Source organism: Nannospalax galili, unplaced genomic scaffold (assembly GCF_000622305.1).
Source record: "Nannospalax galili isolate Female #2095 unplaced genomic scaffold, S.galili_v1.0 scaffold498, whole genome shotgun sequence".
NCBI lineage: Eukaryota > Metazoa > Chordata > Mammalia > Rodentia > Spalacidae > Nannospalax > Nannospalax galili.
This window is the reverse complement of record NW_008342032.1, coordinates 1,776,219-1,794,674: the sequence shown is the minus strand read 5'-3', so window position 1 is coordinate 1,794,674 and position 18,456 is coordinate 1,776,219. Positions and strand designations below refer to the sequence as shown.

The 18,456-nt window shown below is 37.6% G+C and overlaps 1 protein-coding gene across 1 annotated transcript in view; it reads left to right on the top strand.

The window, feature by feature from the left end:
- The window catches only part of Pten (phosphatase and tensin homolog), a 76,636-nt gene that overhangs the window by 18,533 nt on the left and 39,647 nt on the right, over positions 1-18,456 (top strand). The window contains exon 2 of the mRNA XM_029565792.1: positions 7,588-7,674. Within this exon, the coding sequence (XP_029421652.1) occupies positions 7,588-7,674 (87 nt within the window). The remainder of the gene's footprint in view (positions 1-7,587; positions 7,675-18,456) is intronic.

The following is an 18,456-nucleotide window of genomic DNA, read 5'->3' as shown; positions in this document are numbered from 1 at the left end:
ATGTTATATAAAAATTTCACGTTCTAAAATGAATTTTGACTAGCATTTTAGTATATGTAATTTCAGAGTTTGGGGATAATTTACTAGTCACAGGCTGGGCCTCAGTCTCACAGAGATCTGCCTGTCTCGATCTCTCAAGTGCTGGGATTAAAGGCATGTGCCTAAATTTTGATTGTTAGAAGCAAATTTTAAAATTTTGTGATTAGCCGGGCGTGAGGGCCCATTCCTTTAATCCCAGCACTTGGGAGGCAGAGGCAGGTAGATCTCTGTGAGTTCAAGGCCAGCCAGATCTACATAGTGAGTTCCAGGCCAGGCCAACAGGGCTTAGCACAGGGAGACCCTGTCTTAAAAAAACAAAAAAAAAAAAAAGCTTTGTGATTTTGGCTAATTGAAAATGGTCCACTTGCTGGGGACACATTTGTATTAGTATCTTTTGTGAATAGGTTCTGAATATTTGTAAATTAGTTCACAGTTGAATCTGCACAGTCAGTCTAGGGTGAACATTTTGTAATTTTTCTACTTTTTCAGAATGCAGTTAAGTGAATTGACACTGAATATTACTAGGTCTTTGTTCTCAAATTACATCCTTTGACACTTCTATGTCTTAACCTGCTTGACTATTTTTCTTGTGTAAGTTAGAGACCTTAATTTCTTTTTTAATAATTATAAAGTAGCTAAAGTTTAAAGCAGATAATATTACAGGAGTAAGTTACAAATCAAACATTGAATATAAAAATTAGGACATTAAAGATATTCCTCAAGAACTTTCTGGTAATGTTGAGTCAAGTACAGTTTTAACTTCTGCAGTCTTTTGCTTGCAGCATTATGATTTTCCTGTAGAAAATTGAGTTTGAGTTCGGCTTAGTTATATATAGGTGTTAACAAGTATACCTAATGCATGTTGCTGAGCTGATAATCTTTTTGAAAGTTGTTAGATAAATTTTATTCATATTTCGTTTGATTTTTTTCATTAGTAATCAATTCTAGATGGCGCTTTAGTGGGAAGAAAACCCAGGAGACAGCTGTGTACATGCTAGTGCATATGTGTGTGTACACACTGGTGTGTATTTTAACTGCAGTAGAGTTCTGAAACAGGAAAACAGTTCTATCATATTCATCCAGAGACCTGGAAAGAAGGCAGTTATTTTTATACTTGTTAGAACCAGGTAGTTGGGTAATTAGAATTTTTAGAGGTTCACAGATGTAGGCATGAGCAGTTTAAATAGTGAATTTTACTTTGGATTGCAGAGTTGCTGACATTACAAGTGATTTGATAAGGTATTTTCTTAAAGTCTATTTAAAAATTGAAAGTTTGTTCATTGAGTTTATTTTATTTATATTTTATTTGTTATTTTTATTTTATGTGTATGAGTGTATTGCCTGCATGTATGTGAGTGCACCCATGCTGTGTAATGCCCTGGAGGTCAGAAGAGAGCTTCAGATTCAGAGAGCTTTAGATTCCCCTGGAACTGGAGTTAAGGACGGTTCATAGCCGCCATGTGGATGCTGGGAATCAAACCTGAGCAGTCAGTGCTCTTAACCATTGAGCCATCTCTCCAGCCCCCTAATTGAGTTCATTAAAAAAAAAATTAAATTTCATGTGTATGAGTGTTTTGCCTGCATGTATGTAAGTGTACCTGTGTTGTGTAATGCCCAGAGAGGCAGAAAGAAGAGGGCATTGGATCCCATGGAACCTGAGTTATAGATGGTTGTTAGCCACCATGTGGGTGCTGGGAACTAAACCCAAGAGGACCCACTGCTCTTAACTGCTAAGCCACCTCTCCAGTTCCTGAGTTTATTTTATTTTATTTATTTGTTTATTTATTTATTTATTTATTTATTTAGTCTTTTTGAAACAGGGTCTCCTTGTAGCCCTTGTTGGCCTGGAACTCGCTATGGAGACCAGGCTGGTCTTGATCTCACAAAGATCTGCCAGCTTCTGCCTCTTGAGTGCTGGAACAAAAGGTGTTCCCAGCTCTGAATTTATTCTTAATCTATATACATATATGACTTGAATTGCTTTCAGAGGGATTCTTAAATTTAAGGAGTTTAGTGGAAAAAAGGTTAGTTCTTTTTTGGACTGAACCCAGGGCTTTCCATACGCAAGGCAGGTGCTCTGCCACTCACCAAAGTAACCATCAGGATTTTCTAAATTATTCTTGCTAGCCTTGAACTGTTGACATAGCCCAGACAACCCCCAAACTTGTGATTTTTGTCTTAGCCTACCAAGTAGCTGGGATGACAGGCATGCACCACATGCTTGGCTAATTCTGTTTCAAAAGTTTGTCCCTGGAACTTGTTGTGGTGCTGTAGGCCTGTAGTCAGCACTCCGTGGGCAGAAGTGGAAGGATCAGGAGTTCATCAACATGGTTGGCTACATAGTGAGTTCAGAACAGCCTGAGCTACATGAAGACCATATCCTCCCCTGCAAAAAAGAAAGAAAAAGTTTGTCACTGGATATTACCTTTGTTAGTTAATATATATTTACATTATTGTGTGTATTGTTATGTAGTTTTTAGTATTTTGTACTGTTTTGTGGTCTTTTCACAAGTGGAATTTTTACCTAAGATAGTGTTTTGGTTTGTTTATTTTGTTTTGAGACAAAGTCTCACTATGGTAGCCCTGACTGACCTGGAACTCTGTAGACCAGGCTGGCCTTGGACTATAACCTGCCTGCCTCTGCCTCCCGAGTGCTGGGATTACAGGGCATATACTACCATGCCTGGCCTATTACTTTAAAGACTGTATAATTACTCTTTCACCAGCTCTCCTAAAAACCATGGTTTGCTACCATGGTTTGTATTTTGTTACAGTTATTTCCATTTTCATTTATGAATAACACTGATATGAATCTTTGTACAGTACGTGTTCTGTGTGGCTTATTTCTCAACAGTATTGCTGGAGTAGGATGAAAAGATACATGTTTTATAGTTACATTTTACAGATTTCAGATTTCTTGTCAAATGAACAAATTTGTAGTATTGTTACTAAGTAGAAGAATTAGTAGCAATTAATTAATTCACTTTTAGGGGCAGGATCTATATAGTCCAAACTAGCCTTGAATTTATAATCCTCCTGTCTCTTCCCAAGTGCTGTGACTGCAGGCATTAGACGCTTGTGCCATGATGCCTGAATGGAGTTATTAGCTTTATTACTATTATTATTACTACTACTACTACTACTACTACTACTACTACTACTACTACATGTTTTTTGACACAAGGTCTTGTTAGCACTGGAGGGCTTGCCTGGGATTTACTTTGTAGATCAGGTTGGCCTGGAAATTTTGGTGATCCTCCTGTCCCTGCCTCTCAAAGTGCTGGGATTTAAGGCTTGTGTTACCACATGTGACTTGCAGTTCTTTCTGTCTTTGAAGAGTGTAAGGCTTTTATTTAGAAAGTGAGATTTAAACTTCTATTTCAAAGTAAAAATGCATGCAAACTTTTTAGTTATGATAAGTCATATGGTATAAAGACATGAAGAAAAATGTAAAGTAAGGTTTATTTGGCAAGTAGAAAACCAGTAGAATTCATAGTTTATTTGGCAGCTGTTTTCCTTTCTGGTTTGGCACTGGTAACAAGTAACTTAAAAAGTATTCCAAGTAACCTATAATTCATGTAAAAGTGAACTTCAGTTAATATATCAATAATTCCTTTCTAATTCAGTTATAAAACCATTTTGAATTGCCTTATAGTGAACTTAAACTAAATTTAAATAACATTTTTAAAAGACTGCATGCAATTCTAAGCCCAGGGTCAAGTCTCACTCCCTTAATCCCAGCATTTGAGAGGCAGGGGAAAGAGGATCTCTGGGAGACTGAGGCCTGGTCACCATAGTGAGTTCCAGGGCAGCTGGGGCTTCAGGGAGACCCTGTCTCAAAAACACCAAACAAAAACTCATGCAATTCTAATAACTCACTTAGAATTGCTGAACCTTTTGTAGTTTTGTACATTTAAAAGTATTTTCAAATATCTTTCTTGAAACAACAGTGATGAAGTTGATGGAAGTAATGCCATTGTTTTACCAAGGAACAGCTAGCATATGAAGCCTAGAAACTGAGTTATTTACCTGAAGTCATCAGCTTTAAGTTGTGGAATTGGAAATGTAACCTTGGTGTTCTCTGTTGAATGGAAATACTCATTCCATTGTTAAAATAGGGAGGCATGTGGTATCATCAAGTACTTGTTGACTACTTTGTGGTAGACAGCACTTTTGTGGCTTATGATGGATATGAAGTTTTGAGTAAAATCTGAAACTTAATAAGAAAGGTTAGAATATGAAGAAAGCGAACCCTTGAAAAGATTGAATTCCTGGATGGAGTGTGATAATTTTTCGCTGCAGAGAGCTCCCATATTGATCTTGGCTTTTGATTCCACTTATATATGCCTTACTAAACAGCTTCCTCCCCTGGTATCCTTACTTCATGTCAGCCCCATTTCCTGTGTCTTTGTGAGCTACATATAGGGCTCCTTTTGAATAAATTTCTCTATCTACTGTAGCTCTCCTTGGACTGTTCTAACCACTCACATATTTTTCTTTTTTATGTGTATGAGTATTTGCCTGCCTGTATATATGTGCACTACATATGTGCCTGGAGCCTGCAGAGCCCAGGGACGGATTGGATCCCCTAGAACTGGAGTTACAGGTGGTTATGAGCTGCCATGTCAGTGTTGAGAGTAGAACTTGAGTTCTTTACAAGAGCAGTAACCACTGAGCAATCTTCTCAGCTCCTGTGGTTTCTTTAGTCTGATGTACCCCTCTTCAGGGTTATTCTACTCAACTTGGTGAAGCTTTATCTTTACCTCCACAGAATTAATCCCTCCTTCTGATAGTATCTTAATTTTAAAAAGTTTTAGTAGTACTTTTAATACCATAGTGTCTTTCTTCTTGAAAGAATATGCATCCCTTGAGGGCCATAGACTCTACTTAACCTTATATTGTCAATGCCTGTTGTACAGATTGTTTGATACGTGCTTGTATAATTTAATGAATGAAGGGGCCAGCTGAGTTTAGTAAGTATGTAGCATTCATTTATATATATATATTGACAAATTTCCTAAGTAATTTAGCCAAGAGCTGGAGTTCACTGGTAGAGCACTTGCCTAATGTGGGCATGGCTCTTGAGTTCATTGGCAACAACAGAAAAAGAGGTCAGGACAAATAAAATTCATTTCTTTGTTGCATTGTTCAGAAAAGCTTAGATCATTTTGATTTATATATGTGCTAGTGTGTATATATGTATGTTTCTTTTGGCATGTGCACCAGTGTATGTGTGTGTGTTGGGATGGAACCAAGGACCCTGCACATACTGGATGGACCCTCATCACTGAGCTAGATTCCCTAACCCCTCAATTTATGTTTTTGATGAAGATGAATTTAGAATGTTTTGAATAGGAATTTTGTATTAGTGATAGTTGTCATTGTTTGGTGTTCCTTTCTGGTGCCTCAATCTTTTGCCCTTTTTTTCATGTTGGTGCTCAAAAAAGAAAACTGAATCTTGTTAAAAGATTCAAAAGTTGTTACTTTTACCTTGATTCAACCTCTTCTCTTGCTTTTTTCCCTCATTAAGGAACATAATATACTAAAACATTTTAATAAGTAAAGAGCTACATTTTTAGATTTGGCAGTTTTCTTATTATTTTTATTCTATGTGTATGAGTGTATTGCCTACATGTAAGTGCACCACTGTATTGTGAAATGCCTGTGGAGATCAGAAGAGGGTGTCCGATTCTTCTGGAACTGGAGTTACGGACAGTTGCTAGCTGCCCTGTGGGTGCTGGGAATCAAACCTGGGTCCTCTGTAAGAAGGCTCTTAACTGCTCAGCCATCTCTCTAGCCACAACTTTTCTTATTTTAGAATAAGAAAATTATGATGATAAATTATGTTTTATTTTGAATTCTTTTTTGGTTAGGGGTGAATTTATATGTTCTTAGAGTGACAAAAGTGGTTCTTGACATACAGAAAATGTCATTTAAGTCTTTATATGCCTATTATATGTGCTTGAGAAATTGGCTCTTAGGACCCTTAAATCTGTAGCTGACTTGTTGAAGATGCTGGGTCATGTCCTGTGGAAGTTATTGTCTTGTTGACTCTCATGTTGTTTAGCCTGTTCACCTGTGTAAATCATATAAATTAAAAAATTTTCCTAGAAGCTTGTGAATTGACGTTAAAGCTACTTGACTATCAAGGATGAAGCTCTGCTTTTTATGTTGCATTAAACAAAAGCTGTGTGAGCTTTGTTTGACTTCGTGTCCTGAGGTTGCCTACTAAAACTGGAAGTCTTTCTGCTATGTTTCAATGATATATTCTTTACATTGGTGTTTCTCATACACATAAAATAAAAGCAAATATTTAAAAAATTTTTTGCCTGCTTGTAAGTGCACCACATATGTACTGTGTTCATGGAGGCCAGAAGTGGGAGTTGGATCTTCTGAAACTGGACTTATGGACAGTTGTTAGTTGTCTTCTGGGTGCTGGGAACCAAATCCAGGTCTTTTGCAAGAGCAGACGTACTCTTAACTGCTGAACTATCTCTCCAGCCCCTTGACTCTTAAATCAGTTTCTTACCAGCCATTTAACTATTGGTTTGGCTGGATTCTGTTAGACAATCAAGAGATAAGAAAGAACTGATGGGACTGTAGAATAAATAAGAACTGGTCAGATGGATAAGATTCATTGAGATGCAGATTTGGGGTTATTTTTCGTTAATTGGAAATAAATTCTTGAGTATAGAAGTTTGCTTTTATGCCAACTAGTGTGTAACATAGTTGAATCTGATTGGCATGCTAAGTATTGGTTGCCTTGGTCAGAAGTGAGAGTTGTTAGGCTTCAATCTCAGTTCAGTATTATGAAGGGCTGGAGGAAGTCTCAGACTCTTGGAATGTAATCTCGAAGTTGAAACTTGAAGTCTAAAAAGGTTAAGTGGTTTATCCAAGTTATACAGCTAGTTGGGGGATAGCTAGCTCTATCTTCCTGCGTCTCATTGTATCTACTTTTTTCTTACTGTTTCTTGTCTCATTTTTAACCAGGAAAAATTAGATGGTGTACTAGTAGTCTTTTCAGACAGGCTTAGGTTTTCATTTAAAATTTTTTTTTCATCTTGACATACATTAGCTGTGTGATATACAAAGTCTGGGAGTTTTCCTTATATGCTTACATACTGTAAATAGAGAAATGACCTTTCATTTTGGGCTCTTATTTTACTAATTCTTTTTCTTTTTTGGTGTTTTTGAGACAGGGTTTCCCTGTAGTCCCAGCTGGCCTGGAACTATGTTTGTAGACCAGGCTGGCTTTGAACTCATGGTGATCTGCCTGCCTCTTCCTCTCGAGAGCTGGGATTAAAGGCATGTGCCACCACACCCAGCTAGAGGATTTTAACATTGTTGTAAAATTGTCTTCAGAGTCTCTTTTGGAATAATGTATTTACCAGTATTTTTTAATTATACATGGTAGGGTGCAGACACATTTGACAACCTTTTATAATTATAGCTATATGGGGGAAAGCTTTATATATAGCTGATGTTTTTAAATGCATGCAAATTTGTAATGTTGCATATTTTAGATATTTCCTTAACTTAAATACTCAGATATTTATCCAAACATTATAGCTATGGGATTTCCTGCAGAAAGACTTGAAGGTGTATACAGGAACAATATCGATGATGTAGTAAGGTAAGAACTCTGGATTTTTCTATTTCAAATATTTAATGAATTTATTAATGTCATTTTAATTTTGAAAAGATTTCTAAAACATAGAAAGATACATACATTGTGGTATAGACTTACTTTTGTTATAGTAGTACTCTGAAAGTTTTTAACTTAAAGTACCTGATAGACCTCATTAAGATGTAACTCATTTGATAAAAACTTTGTTTATAATGTGGTATTTATGTGATGTGATTTCTTGCATTCATTCCCTAAGATGCCTCTCAGCAGGTTAATGCCTGGATTTTATTACAGTGCAAGTCTTCAAATTCTTGAGTAGGTTTATTCATTTATTCACATTGAGGTCTGGTTGACTGATGTGTCATGTGTTTTTATGGAGAAAGTTTGTATGTCTTCAGTAGTGTTTGGTACAGTGTTTATAATAGGGAATTGTTGAATACATCAAAAACTAAATTAATGATTTTTATAATTTTCTAGAATAATTACCATTTACTTCAGAAAAATGTATTTCTGAAGGCTCACTTAAATATTACTTTTTAAAATACATTATGACCTAAGACTATATAAGCATTTGTCTGTTGAATAAATTAATTTTAGTATTTCAAACAAAAAATGTATTTGCATGAATAAATGAAAATTAAATACTTGGTATAAACTGTAACACTTCAATTAATAATTAATTAATATTGGGTCTTAGTATGTTTCCTGTGCTGGTTTTGAAATACTTCAGTGGATTTAAAAGTCAAAATTCTGGATTATTTCCTTTATGTTCTTTTGTAAGTGCCTGGAACTTTAAAAAAAAAATATTTATTATTTTTATTTTATGTGTATGAGTGTATTGTCTGCATGTGTCTAAGTGCCCCTGTGTTGTGCAATGCCACAGAGGTCAGAAGAGGGAGTGGAGTTAAGGGCGGTTCTTAGCTGCCATGTGGGTGCTGGGAATCAAACCCAAGTCTTCTACAAGAACAGTGCTCTTAACCCCTGAGCCATCTCTCCAGCCCCTTCCCTGGAACTTTTAAAGATTTGGTGATTATGAGAATTTAAATGAGTGGGAAAACATTTTGTAACTTACAGGGTTATGCTGATGTAGAAAGCTTTTATTATAGCTGAATAAGTGCATGACCTTTGACCTTTCATCTTTTTATGAGCTATCAGTTTTTGTAAGTGATCATTTTTTTACTGTATTGAGTTCTATTTAGATTTTTATCATGTTTCTATTTTGTTCAGGCTCGAATTTCACTATAAAATATCCTAAAACAAACCCTAAACCCCTTGGTCTATTTTGTAGTTTAAATGTAAAATGTATTACATTTTAGATGGTAGTGTCAGGTACTGTTTAAAAACTTAAAAATAGAGAAATGCCTTTGCCTTCTCATAATTAGGTCCAACACAGTGGAAGGGAACTTAATATGGCAGACCCACGGGAGCAGCAGCTTGACACTGCCAGTGATAACACACACAAAGAAGATGAAGTAGGCCATAGAAAACGAATAAGGGAGGAAATTTTTGAATTGAAGTGGAGAATATGGAAAATGAGCAGGATAATGTGTCTTCTGCTGTAGTGCAGAATTGTTTATCAGACCTCTTTGTGCCTTGTATATATTGCCTCCTAAGATGAGCTATTTCATATAATTTTTTTTTTTTTAGTCTTTGGGATGGGCTCTCCCTGTAGCCCCAACTGGCCTAGAACTCACTATGTAGACTAGGCTGGCCTTGAACTCACAGAGATCTGCCTGACTCTGCTTCCCAAGTGCTGGGATCAAAAGCGTGCGTCACTACGTCTGGCACAAACTTCATATAAATTTGATCTTCAATCAAGAACTAAGTCCTCTAAGCCAAGACCTTAACTGCACTAAAGGGGAGGGTATGAATATGAACACTTCGAAGAACTGGGAGGATATTGTGTCACTGTAAGGACACTCATGATTAATCTGACACACTAATTTTTATGTTAGTTTCTATTGAGTGTGAATAAGTCAATGAGGATGATTGGTCATCTTTTTAGGTTACTGAGAGATTTCAGCTTCTAGTCTATCACTGACTATCAGACCTTATAATTAGTAACTTCATCAAGAATATGTTGTACTGGGAAGTTAGTTTGGGCTCACAGTCTTCTGATTTCATAATCCCTGCCTTTATGCTTTCAAATTAAAAGATTTGCATATTCAGCCAGGCGTGGTGGCACATGCCTGTAGTCCCAGCACTTGGGAGGCAGAGGCAGGCGGATCTCTGTGAGTCCAAGGCCAGCATGGTCTACATAGTGAGTTCCAGGACAGCTGGGGCTACAGGGAGACCCCGTTTCCAAAAAAGACAAAAAAAAAAAAAAAAAAAAGATTTGCATATTCATGTTGTAGTCAGTAACCAAGACTGAAATTAATTCTGTCCGGCTTTAATCTCTAGTTTGTTTTATTTAGTCTTATAATTTTTGTCAGGTCTGTTTTTCCTAAAAAGCTTTCTTTCTGAATTATTTGGCCAGTGGTTCTTTTTGCCACCTCTTACTGTAATGTTAGTGTCGATAGAAAGCTCTGCTTTTTGTTTGGGTTTGTTTTGTATCTTCTTTTTTGAATTGGATAAATGGCCAGTTTGGCATGGATAACTTCTGTGTACCTGTCCCCTTAGCAGTAGAAAGATCAATAGTGACTAGAAAGGAAGATTTTTTTTTCCTATAAACTAAAATGAAAATAATTCTTAATTTGCTTGTTAGGATTGGCTTCTCTAAGGAGCGGTTATGTCCAGTACCTAAATAACTAATTACGTTGATTGATTTATACTGTATTGGGGATATTAGTAATAATAGTGATTCTTTCTTGGTTTAAAGTTGATAACATTTCAGTATAAATGTCTCGTTTTCATATACTTTTTTTTTTTTTTTTTTGTCTTTTTGAGACAGGGTCTCCTTGTAGCCCCAGCTGTCCTGGAACTCACTAGGGAGCCCAGGCTGGCCTCGAACTCACAAAGATCCCCCTGCCTCTGCCTCCCAAGTGCTGGGATTAAAGGCGTGTGCCACCACGCCTGGCTCATATACCTTTTATATCAGTTACTTTTGTGTGTCACAAAATACTTGGTGGAAACAGCTTAAGGTAGGAAGGCTTATTTTGTCTCGTGGTTTCAGAGGAATTTCAGTCTATTGTGGTGAAGAAGGCAGGGCAGGACACATTCCTTCCACCTGTCCATTCATGGCACTAGGAGTTCATAGTGAATGGAATGTGTGGCAGAGACACCTCATTTGGTGAGCAGGAAGCAGAGACCAAGCTAGAAACAGGGTCAAGGATAACCGTCACAGGCCTGCCCCTAGTGACCAACTTCTGTCAGCCTGACCACACCTTCAAAAGGCTCTATAACGTATGCAGGTCATTTCAGATTCACACTATGACTTCTTTTCTATTAATAAAAGTATTTTCAGGGGCTAGAGAGATGGCTCAGCAGTTAAGAGCACTAACTGCTCTTGCAGAGGACCTAGGTTTGATTCCCAGCAGCCATATGGCAGCTACAAACCATCCTTAACTCCAGTTCCAGGAGAATCTGAAGCCCTCTTCTGACCTCTGCAGGCTGCTCCAGCTTGGAAGTAGTGAGGCTGAAAGTTCAGTCCATGTCTGTGAGATTCCAAAGCTGATTTCTTTTCTTTATTGTCTTTGTATTTGAGACAGGGTCTCACTACTTATCTCAGGCTGGCCTTGACCTCGAGATCCTCCAGACTCAGCATTCTCTGGGCTGGAAGTACAAACCTGTAATACTGCCTAGCCTTAGCTCATTTTTTTTTTTCTTACTTTTTTTTTTTTTTGAGTTCTGGGGATAGAACTTACTAGGTAAGCACTCTACCACTGTGCTGTACAAGCTCAAACTGATTTCTTAACTGTTATCCTGTGTATCAGACAGCAAAATCTAAAAAAAACTCTTGGCAAATCTAGCTCGATGATATATTTGGCTTAATTCATTTTTGGTTCACACACAGGGCTTAAAATTGGAATTTATGCATACCTTTAATCCCAGCACTTGGGAGGCAGAAGCAAGCAGATCTCTGTAAGATTAAGGCCAGCCTTGGTTACGTAGCGAGTTCTAGGCCAGAGACCCTACCACAAAACAAAACACACACAAAAAAATTGTTTCTTCCCTGTATTTTAAATCAGGAAGTCTAATGTAAAAACCTGTATTTCTAGCTTCTTTTACAAAGCTGAAGGAGTTGCCAGCTCTGATCTCACATTCCTGTGTGACAGATCAGCTCGAGTTGTGTAATGCCTGACCTCTGTCACTAAACACATTGTTAGCTGCCATTTCTCATCTTCTGCCTTACATAAAACTGACTGACCAATCGCAAGGCATTAGAGACTGTAACTTTAGTTCTATATAAATTCATTGTTTTTGCTTTATTAGTACATGTACAGCCTGATTTTGGTACCCAGTAGAGTATTATAGAGTGTTTTTATGTGAATTGTGTTATTTTAAATGTACTATAGGTTCATTGCAGAGCTCTAATCTCCCGTTAACAGGAATCATAAAGAGAAAACAAGGGAGAGATCATTGAGAAAGTAGCACTGGAAAGTTCTTTGTGATTTGAGTCTGTAGATTTTTTTTCCATCACTGTTCCTATATAGTGCCATGCACAGTTTAAAAAAAAAAAGCCCAAGCTAGATACATTATTATGGAATTTCTTTTAGGACTTTAGAAGTAAAGAAAATATCTCAAAAGCTTTTATGTTTCTTTAGGAGGGATAAGAAATGTGAATTGTGTCTAACATCTTGATAGTAGAATTAAAAGTGGATGATTAGACTGCTACCTTAAAAGTTCAGCCCCCAATTTGGTATCCAGACAAAACATCAAGTATTAGAGGAATAAACCTGGAAAGGTAATGGTTTTAGTAAGCAGACTGTCTCAGAAGCAACAAGGGAAAGTCTCAGGGTAAATTCCACAACTGAAGAGATAGCTGTTCTGACTGGAACAGAGAACAGAGGGCTTCAGGAAAGAAAATACAGCTGATAGGTGATATGGAGGGGTGAGGATGCTGTAGATTCTTAGAAAACTGAGCAGTTTAGAAAAAAAGAACCAATTATTAATACCAGTTGATTGATTTAATTCCAAATTGTGGTATTGTATTAGGGGGATTGAGGGAAGTGAAACGTGTGGGATGTGACTCACTCTGTGAGCCTCCTCTGTCATGGCAGGAAATGTGGGGATTATAAATCATGAGAAACAATAGTAAGAATATTTAGAAATGTTGATTAACTATCAGGGAAAAGAATCAGGATAGTTGAAGGTGGTTACCTCCGGGGAGAAACTGGAATAAGGTTTGGAGGATGAACATGGCCAGGGATAGGTAATTTTTTATCCAGTGTGTGTGTGTGTGTGTGTGTGTGTGTGTGTGTGTGTGTGTGTGATAAAAGATAACTTTTTTTAACCATTTAGTGGTGACATTAATTAATGCTCCCCTGCAGCTATCTCTATTACCTGACCCCAGGGCATTTTTATCATCCCATATGGAACACTAAGCTCATTAATAATGACTTTGCATTTTCCTTCCTCTCAGTTACTGGTAACCACTCTTCTACTTTCTGTCTCTATGGACTTGATCCTTGGCAGTATTTCATAGAAGCAGAATCATCCAATAGCTGCCTTTTGAGACTGCCTTAGTTTATTTTATAATCTCTTCAAGATTCATCTGTCTTGTATCATATCTTAGAGTTCTCCTGTCTTTTTCTTTCTGTACCTTCTTCTCTTCCTTTTTCCTTTCCCTTCTTTTTCCTTTCCATTTCTCTTTTTCTTCCCTCCTTTCTTTGCTGGGGATTGAAGCCAGAGCCCAAACATGTATCATAAGGCTATACTCCACCTTGATAATTTTAAGAGAGCTGGCCTTGAACTTGAGATCTTGACTAAACCTCACGAGTAAATGGAACTACAGGTGCCTGCCACTATAACTAGCCTGTCCTCTTTTTTTTTTTTCCTTGGGAGGCAGAGTCTCCACTCTAACCCAGGTGACTGTAGACCAGGCTGGCACTCAGAGATCTGCTTGCCTCTGCCTCCCAGTATTGGACTTAAAGGCATGTGCCACAACCCCAGGCTCTGGCTGGTCTTTTTAAATGGATATGTTTTCCAATATAAATATTTTTTCCTACTAATTTGCTGTAACCTGTGATTTTGGTATGTTGCATTTTAATTTTTGTTAATTTATAAACATTTTCTAGGTTCCCTTGTGACTTAAGATTATGCTTTCTAATTTCCACTGCTTTCAAATAGTCTGCCGTGATACAAGAAAATACTTTATTTGATGTTTATTTATTTATGTTACCATTATTTCTTGACTTGCTGTCTATTTTTAAAATCTATTGCGTTCCTTTATGTTGTAATGTACAACTCATTCTGGAAAATACCCCATGCATATTCTGTTGTTGGGTAGGGTAATTTGAGTATGTCTTTCAGGCCCATAGAGCTTATTTTGTTGTTCAAGTCCCAGTTTTCCTTCCCTGTCTTCTGACTGGTGTTCTGTCCATTACTGTAAATAGTCAAGTGTTGTGGATATCAAAGCACCTATTACTTTAGAACTGTTTCTTCCTCCAATTTTCTCAAATTTTGCATTTAAAAAAATTTTTATTTTTGTATTTTGAAATGGGCATCTAATGTAACCTGATCCATCCGCTTCTACCTCCTAAATGCTGGAATTACAGATGTGAGTCACCATGCCCAGCTGCTTCTTACACTTGGATGGTGTCTTACTAGGTATCTAAATGCTTACAGTTGTTATGGCTTCTTGCTGTATTGACATTTTGATGGTTTGATTTTTTTTGGCCTTTTTAAAGAATTACTTGCCTAGAATATCTTTGTAACCTGTTTTTTGAACTCATTTGTGCTGTGATTTTAAAATGTGTCTTGTGCTTGGCATGGTGGTGCATGCCTTTAATCCTAGCACTTGGGAGGCAGAGGCAGGGGTCTTGAGTTGAGACCAACCTGGTCTCCGTAGCAAGTTCCAGGATAGCCAGGGCTACATAGTGAGACTCCCTCAAAAAAATAAAAAAGTATTTTGTGAATAGTACATTCTTGGGTTATGTTTTTCATGTACTTTCTGCCAATCTTTGTCTTTTGATTGGAGAATTTAACCCATTTGCATTTACTTACTGCTACAGAGGGCTCTAACTTCCATCGATTGCTATTTGTTTCCTGTTTGCTTTGCTCTTTTGTATTTAGTTAATGTTTTATAATGAAATGTTTTAATTTCTTGGTCATTTCCTTGTGTTTTATTCTGTAGCTCTTTTCTTTGTGGTTGCCATAGGGTTACATTTAACATCCTAACATTTTAATGCTTTTATTTTAATTTATACCAGTTTAAAGAGCATACTTGGTTCCTGTATAGCCCCATCCTTTCTTCTATTCAGCTTTTAATATAAAAAAGTGCATCTTTTATGCCATATATATACAGTCTAATAATTGGATTTTTAAATATATTTTACTATTTTTAATTTTTATTTTTATGTGTAGGGGTATATTGCCTGCATGTGGGTAAGTGCACCTGTGTCGTACAGTGCCTGTGGAGGACAGAAGAGCTGTTGGATCCCCTGGAACTGGAGTTACAGACAGTTGTTAGCTGCCTTGTGGGTGCTGGGATTTGAACCTGGGTCTTCTGCAAGAACATTCAGTGTTCTTAACCGCTGAACCATCTCTCCAGCCCCAATAATTGGATTTTTAAAAGTGCTATGTCTAAAATCATGTGGAAAACAAAATGGAATTACAGCTAAGCTCAAGTGGGTCCTGCTTATTGGAGAAAACATTGCCTTGCAAAGCAATGTAATGTAACTTTAAGTTACTATAGTCTTCTTCATCCGAGGTTTTGCATTTTGAGGTTTCAGTTAAGCTCAAGTCCAAAAATACTGATATTTACTTGCCTTTATTCTTTTGAGCAAGACACCACATTTTTATAGCTTTCATTATAGTGTAGTAGTATTATTACTGTTGTTAATGTTTTACTGTGCTTTGTTAATTAATAAACACATAAATGTGTGTAGATAAAAATGTAAGTATAGCTTGATGCTCTTCACCATTTGAGTTCTCCACTGTGGGAGGAGGATATCCCGTAATGTGTCCCCTGAGGAGAAGGGAAAGTTTACACTAGAATTTCCTCTCATCCCACCTGAAGGAGTTCCTGTAGCATTTCTTGCAGGAGGGGCCTGGAGGTAATACATTTCTTCATCTTTTGCTTTTCTGGGAATATCTTAATTTTTTTCCTCATTTTTGAGTAGTTTTGCTTTTGAAGTTTTTCTAGAATTTAAAATACTGTCATATACCTGCTTCCTTGTCCTTCAAGATTTCTGATGAAAGACTGCTGATGCTGGGTGTGGGCCACCACTTCTTTAGTTCCAGCAGAGGCAGATCTCTGTGAGTTAGAGGCCAGCCATGGTTTACATAGTGCGTTCCAGGCCAGCTGGAGCTACAGGGAGACCCTGTCTCAAAAAAAAAAGAAAAAAGTGCTGATAATCAGGATTCCCTTATTTGTGACAAGTCACTTTTCTCAGGCATTTGAGATTTTTTTTGAAACAGGGTCTCTTGTAGTTCAGGCTGGCCTAAAACTCTCTATGTATCCAAGTGTAATGCCAAATTCTCCCCTGGGAGAACCCGTGCATTCTCTAGGCTTCCCAGGCCCATGGGGTCCTAACGCTGACCAAGCTGACACCACGCATTCCATTGGGTTTTTTGTATAAAGTTTATGGAGTCCTGAAAGAAAGATACTTACAAAGGCACCCATGGGCTCTTTCCCCCCTACTGATCTTTTTTGGCTGAGCTTTTGAGATTCACTACCTCTCCATCTTGGCGACATTCCCCAGCGCTTTGCTGGGCTTCCTCAGTGCTTCCCTGTTTGTCCTTTGACCTTCCCCTTCCAAGTCTCTTGGAGTTCAGTGCTAGTTTTCTTGGAGGACATGCCTACCCAACACCAAGGATATACTTGAACTTATGATGACCCCCCCCATCTGCCTACTATGCAGGGATTACAGGTGGGCAACACCATGCCCAATTTATTCAGAGAGGAGATTGAACAGGATTTGTGTTTGTTAGGTTAGCACTCTACCAACTGAGCAACATTCCTAGTCTTTTGATAGTTTGATTATAATCTGCCTCAATAAGTGTCTCCAAATTGTTAACTACTTATGGTTCATTGAACTTCTTGAATATTTATCTTGATGTCTTTCTTTGAATTTGAGAATTTTTTAGGTATTATTTCACAAAAAAATTCTTTTTAGAATCCCTAAAATACATATGTTGGCTCACTTGATAAGATCTTACAAGTCAATTAAATTTTTTGCTTTTCTTCAGTAATTTTTCTTTCTATTCTTTAGACTTGGTATTTGTCCTGCTTTCAAAATTCACTGATTATTTCTTTTCCTCAAATCTGCTTTTGAATCCTTCTAATAAATTTTTATTTCACTTACTGTATTTTATAGCTCCAAAATACCATTTTTTTGGTTCCTTTATTAAAGATGTATTTTATATTTTTAATTGTGTGTATAATGTGGGTATATGCATGTGCGTGCAAGTGCCTATGGAGGCCAAAAGAGGGAGTCTGATCCCCTGGAACTGGAGTTATAGGTGGTTGTAAGCTACCTGACATGGTTGTTGGAAAACAAATTCTTGTTCTTTTCAAGAGCAGTACTCTGTAAACCTCTGAGCCATCTCTTTAGCCTACTTATATATATGATCTCATTTTATAGTATAAGCTTCTTGTCTGGAACTGATGTGTTGTCAGGGGTGGGTGTGGGTATATGTGTAGGTCAAGAACCACTCTTGGGTGTTAGTTTTTGGGCCCATTGGCAGAACTTTGCCAGGTAGACTAGGCTAGGTAACCTGTGAACTCCAGGGTCCATCTGTCTACCTCTCATTTTGGCCATTCCTAGGATTACAGTACATAACCGTGCATGCTGGGATCTGAACTCAGCTCCCTAGGCCTGTGAGATGAGAGCTTTACCAACTGAGCTATCGCCCCAGACCTGAAACACTTTTTTTAATGTAATTAAAATTTTTTATTACATTTATTTGCTTTGTGTGTTTGAGGTGGGTGGTGCTTGTGCCATAGCACCTATATGGAGGTCAGAGGACAATTTATGATTCTCTTCACAGTGGTTCTTGGGTATTGAACTTAGGTTGTTAGGGTTGGTTTGGTGACAAGTGCCTTTTTACCTCCTAAGCCATTTTGTCAGGATTTCTTCTCTTCTATCCCTTCCTCTTTCTAACAGCCTAGAAACTCTTGATTCTCTTGCCTCAGCCTCCTGAATGCTGGGATTACAGGTGCTATGTGCCACCACAATCAGCTCTGTTTTGTTTTTCTGTCACTATTGGTATTTCTGTTCTGTTTCTGTTTTTCTTGATTTTATCCAAGCCTTCTTTTAAAAAAATATTTATTTGCTGGGTGTGATGGCGTATGCCTTTAATCCTAGCACTTGGGAGGCAGAGGCAGGTGGATCTCTGTTAGTTCAAGGCCAGCCTGGTCTCCATAATGAATCCAGGCTAGCTGTGATTGCAGGGAGACCCTATCTCAAAAAAAGACCCAAAATTTTTTTTTCATTTATTATTTTTATTTTATGTGCATATGTGTATTGCCTGCATGTAGGTAAGTGCACCCATGTTGTGCAGTGCCTGGGGAGGACAGAAGAAGCTGTCGGATCCCCTGGAACTGGAGTTATGGACAGTTGTTAGCTGCCATGTAGGTGCTAGGATTTGAACCTGGGTCTTCTGCAAGGTCAGAGTTCTTAACCACTGAGCCATCTCTCCAGCCCCAGTATCCATGTCTTTCTTTAGCTTTCTGAGCATCCTTAAGG